The sequence below is a fragment of the Nestor notabilis genome, unplaced genomic scaffold (assembly GCF_000696875.1).
Source record: "Nestor notabilis isolate BGI_N333 unplaced genomic scaffold, ASM69687v1 scaffold21623, whole genome shotgun sequence".
Classification (NCBI taxonomy): domain Eukaryota; kingdom Metazoa; phylum Chordata; class Aves; order Psittaciformes; family Psittacidae; genus Nestor; species Nestor notabilis.
Genome location: NW_009922632.1, coordinates 3,125 through 7,703, shown reverse-complemented (window position 1 = coordinate 7,703; position 4,579 = coordinate 3,125). Strand labels below are relative to the sequence as shown.

Below are 4,579 nucleotides of genomic sequence, written 5' to 3'. Positions count from 1 at the left end.
CTTTATGAGGGCCTGTAGGGACAGGACAAAGGGGAATGGGTTTAAACTGACAGAGGAGAGACTGCGATGAGGTCTTAGGAAGAAGTTCTTCCCTGTGAGGGTGGTGAGGCCCTGGCACAGGTTGCCCAGGGAAGCTGTGGCTGCCCCAGCCCTGGCAGTGTTCAAGGACAAGTTGGACGGGGCATGGAACAACCTGGTCTAGTGGAAGGTGTCCCTGCCCATGGCAGGGTGGGTTGAAACTAGATGAATTTTAAGGTTCCTTCCAACCCAAACCATTCTGTGATTCTATGAAGCAGAACAACACTGGTGGCACAGGAATGCGGCAATGCCTGGCACAGCCGAATCCCGGCCTCAAGACTGGGATGAACTGGTGAAATCTTCACCCTTTTTCCAGTATTAGCTTTTATTGCAGGAAGATTTGTTTTCACACAGAATACCAAAACCTATGAAACTGAGAAGTAGGGGAGTTCATAGTTAATGTATCAAAAGAATCAGCTCAATGCAATAAATATTTGTAATAACTTCTGTGCACAATGAGCATCCAATGCTCCTCTCAGCCAGTCCCATCCCCACCAGAGAGCCATGTGGGACATGGCCGCCCCCCAAGAACCAGGTTCAACTTAACATCCTGCATCTAGCAAGACCCCTTTCCCCCTTCCAGGACAGAGGGGAGCCAGCCAGAGCAGCTGGCATGGATGCTCCATGAGCACATGGACGTTTGCCTACCTGTGGATGATCCCCAGGGCTTTGTAGATGGCCACTCGCCCACTACCCTCCTTTGACTGCCCGTCCCTCTTGTCTTTGGCGTACATGTTCTTCTCGGAAAAGTTGCAGCCCATGAAGTCGAAGTAAGGTGAGTTCAAGGAGATGAGTTTGGGGAAGAGCATGTTCTCCACCTGTGAGGCACAGAGGGGCACATGGGTGACTTAAGGAGGGCCCATGGCTGTCCCTCCTGCTACAGCACTACCAGTGCCAAGCTCTGGGATGTGCTGGGGTGTCAGCTGTGCCTGCTCTGCCCAATTCCAGTGTCTTGCAAGCTCAAGCCCTGCTCTGGGCGATGCTGCCTGGCCTCTGCCCATCTCCAGCAGGGAGAGGCAGCAGCTGGGATCTCCCACAGCCTGCTCATGGATAGCAAGGGGCCTGGCAGCACAGCTCTTAGCCTATACTCTCATTCATTAGGACAGGAAGGGGCAGCTTGTCTGTTCTGCCCACACCAGCTCACAGGGGAAAAGCCAAGACCAGTATGTTATGGTCCAAACAAGTTTCTGTGTGCTGGTGGGGAAACTGGCTGACTGGCCGCTTCCCAAGGGTAGTGGTGAACAGCTCATTCTCTGTCACCAATGAAGTCCCCCAGGGATCAATACTGGCCCCAACACGGCTCAATGTCTTCACAAGACATCTGGAAAATGGTATCAAATGCACCCTGATGAAGCCTCCTGATGATCCCAAACTGACTGGGGAAGTAGACACTTCGGAAAGGAGAGCCACCCTGCAGGATGACCTGGACAGGCTAGAAGAGGGGGCTAACAAGAACTTTATGGAGCTCAAGGACAAGTGTCAGGTCTTGCACCTGGGAAAACTCAATCCAGGAGTGCAGCACAGGCTGGGATCTGCCTGGCTGGGAAGCAGCTCTGTGGAAGGGGACCTGGGGTCCTGGGTGACACAAGCTCAGTAGGGGTGAACAGTGTGCAGCCACTGCAAAGAAAACCAACAGGATGCTAGGGAACATCAACAAGGCCATCACCAGCAGAAATAAAAATGTTATTGTCCACCAGGAATACCGTGTTGTTTTGGTCCCCACCATACAAAAAACAAGATGTGGACGGGCTGGAGAGGGTCCAGCGAAGGGCCACCAAGAGGATCCAAGGACCGGGCAGCCATGTGAGGGAAGGCTAAGAGAGCTGGGCTTGTTCAGCCTAGAGAAAAGAAGGCTGCGGGGAGACCTTATCACCATGTTCCAGTATTTAAAGGGTGGCTATAAAGAAGATGAAGAATCCCTTTTTACAAGGAGTCATATGGAAAAGATACAGCATGGTGGGCACAAGTTTACTAATGGGAAGATTCTGACTGTACACAAAAGAACAGTTTTTTGCAATGAGAACAACCATCCACTGGAATAATATCCCCAGGGAAGTGGTGGATTCCCCAGCGTTGGACACTGTCAAGATTTGGCTGGACAGGGTGCTGGCTCATCTACTCTAGGGCATGTTTTGCCTAGAAAGGTCAGACCAGGAAATCCCTGAGGTCCCTTCCAACCTGTGATTCTATGTCCTGCTGCTGCCATCCCAGACACAGGCCTGGGAGAGAAGGAAGAGGACGAGGATGAGAGCAAGCACACACACCACCCCTTGGGCATGGAAGGCAGGGTAGGCAGCTAGCCCAGTGCTTGAGGTGCACCGGCCCTATCCTGACAGGGAGCTCTGTTTCTGGCATGGCAGGGAGCTCCCACCTCCTCTCCAAGCAGTGGGAAGGAGCATTTGGAAGACTGAGAAGGGGGCAGAGCTTGCACCACCACCTCCACACTCTTATCTCCTGCCCCTCACCTGATCATTTTCATCACTGAAACTGTTGCCATACATGAAGCAGCCACGCTTGGAGGCATGCCCATGGAGATCGACATAGTAGGCCAGCCCGCTGTCCTGAGGCGGGATGGCTTCAGGGAGAGGTGTTGATGGACGCCTCTGGGCTTCCTCCTCACAGTGCTCTAAGGTGTGGCTCGAAGAGAGGATCCAGACAGCTTGGTCCTTGCTGCCTGGGCGGGCGGGCGGTGCTCCCAAGAGCCGGGCTTCCTGAGAGGGGCTGAGGTACACACTGGCATGCCAGGCCCTGGGCGAGTTGCGGAGGTTATTGGCTTTCTCCAGCTCCGAGAGGGCTGCCTGTGAGGATGGGGTGCTGCTGTGGACAGAATGGTTGGAGGATTTTGTGCTTAATGAGCTGGTGCTGAGCGGGGAGATGTATGTCCTCCAGTCGGGAGAGCCTGGCAGGACGCGGCTGTGAACGTGGTGGTACAGGAGGACGGCTTTGGCTCCATACACAGCGGGGTGCAGCTCAGCGTCGGGGTTGAGATACTGGCGGTTCAGGTTTACTCCACGCGAGTCAGTTCTGTAGAGAGCAGAGGAGATGTGAGGTCCTTTGTGCAGTACCATCTGTTCTGTGAAGGCAGACTGATTTTGCCTTGTAACAGCTGAGGCTTTGGGCTCTATCCTGGCCAAATGGGCAGAGACTCTGCCCCAGAGCAGCCAAGAACCTCTCTCCTGGAGGGGCACTTGCCACAGTGAGACAGAGCCCTGAGTGATCTCCCTCCTCCCTGGAGCCAGCCCAGCTCCAACATGCCAGGAGCGCCAGAATAGGCTCAAAGGCACAGGGCAGTGCTGCTTGCCCAAGCAAGAAAGCCCTGACCTGGGAGGTGACCTATGCAGGCAACAGTATCCCCAAAACCTCACTAGAGATCCCAGTGAGGAACAGGGAGAGGTTGTGGCAGCCTAGATCTTGGGCCTGTTCTTTGCAGCCACCACAAAACACACAGCAGGCTCCAAACAGGAGAATGGCCCAGACTGGACCCTGGCCCATGCTCACTCACCGATAGTGGCCTCGCACCACTCCATCAGGGTTCAGCATGGGTATGAGCTTAAAGACGAACATCCGCCGCAGCATCTGGGCACGGGGATCCTCCTCCCGCAGGATGAAGTCCAGGAAGCCATTGAAGACAAAGCTGGAGGGTGTTTCTCCTGGGTGGACTCTGCTGCTCAGGAAAAACACCTGGGGGCAAACAGACAGGTGAGGAGTGAGAGGCAGGTGTCTACCTGTGCAAAGATGCTGCAATGGCCTTGCCAAGGGACCAGTCACTCCCTGGGGCAGCTCCTGGTCTGCAGCCAGGCACTATGGTGCTTGAGGTGGAACCAAGGCCTGTACATAGAGCAGACAGCTCAGTTCTGGCATGGTGACACAACAGTTTTCAGTGGCTTCTTTGCCTGGTGCCTCTTCTAAGTCCTGCTTGGAATGAGGCTGCATATCCCTGCATAAGACCAAAGGGCCAGAGCCCTGCAGCCTGCTGCCAGGAGGAACCAGAGCACGGGCACAGAGGAGCCCCCAGGGGAAAGCCCTGAGCAATCCCGCAGAGCCTGGCTGCAGGGCAACACAAAGCATCTCCTGAAGAGCACTTCTGTTGGCAGGAGCTGCTCAGCAAGGCTACACCCACAGCCTCCCATCTGCCCATCCCAGGTCCACGCAGCCTCAGAGTGACCTCCCTGCTTGTCCTGTTCATGGCAGGCAGACCCAAGACACCACAGCGGGGGCTGACACCCCAAGTACATGCACAGCACTTCCATCAGTTCCTTCACAGCTTAATGGAGCTACACCATTAAAAGGGGAACAGAACATACCTCTAGGCAATGAGATGCTCATTTCTGCCCCAAGGAACAGGCGCATGGTGCTACCAGAGGGCATTTCACAGTGCTGAGCTGCTGCGGATCCTCCTGGCAGGCTCCCACGCCTTGACATGGGATCTCACAGACTCTTTACTCATAGAATCACAGAGTGGTTTGCGATGGAAAGGACCTTAAAGCTCATTCAGGTCAAA

General features: G+C 54.7%; 1 protein-coding gene across 1 annotated transcript in view; it reads right to left on the bottom strand.

The window, feature by feature from the left end:
• Nucleotides 1–726: 726 nt before the first annotated feature.
• AGBL5 (ATP/GTP binding protein-like 5) overlaps nt 727–4,579 on the bottom strand; it is a gene marked incomplete at both ends in the record, with an annotated part of 6,965 nt that continues 3,112 nt past the window's right edge. Inside the window, 3 exons of the mRNA XM_010011727.1 lie at nt 727–896; nt 2,544–3,102; nt 3,581–3,759. Of these exons, the coding sequence (XP_010010029.1) occupies nt 727–896; nt 2,544–3,102; nt 3,581–3,759 (908 nt within the window). The remainder of the gene's footprint in view (nt 897–2,543; nt 3,103–3,580; nt 3,760–4,579) is intronic.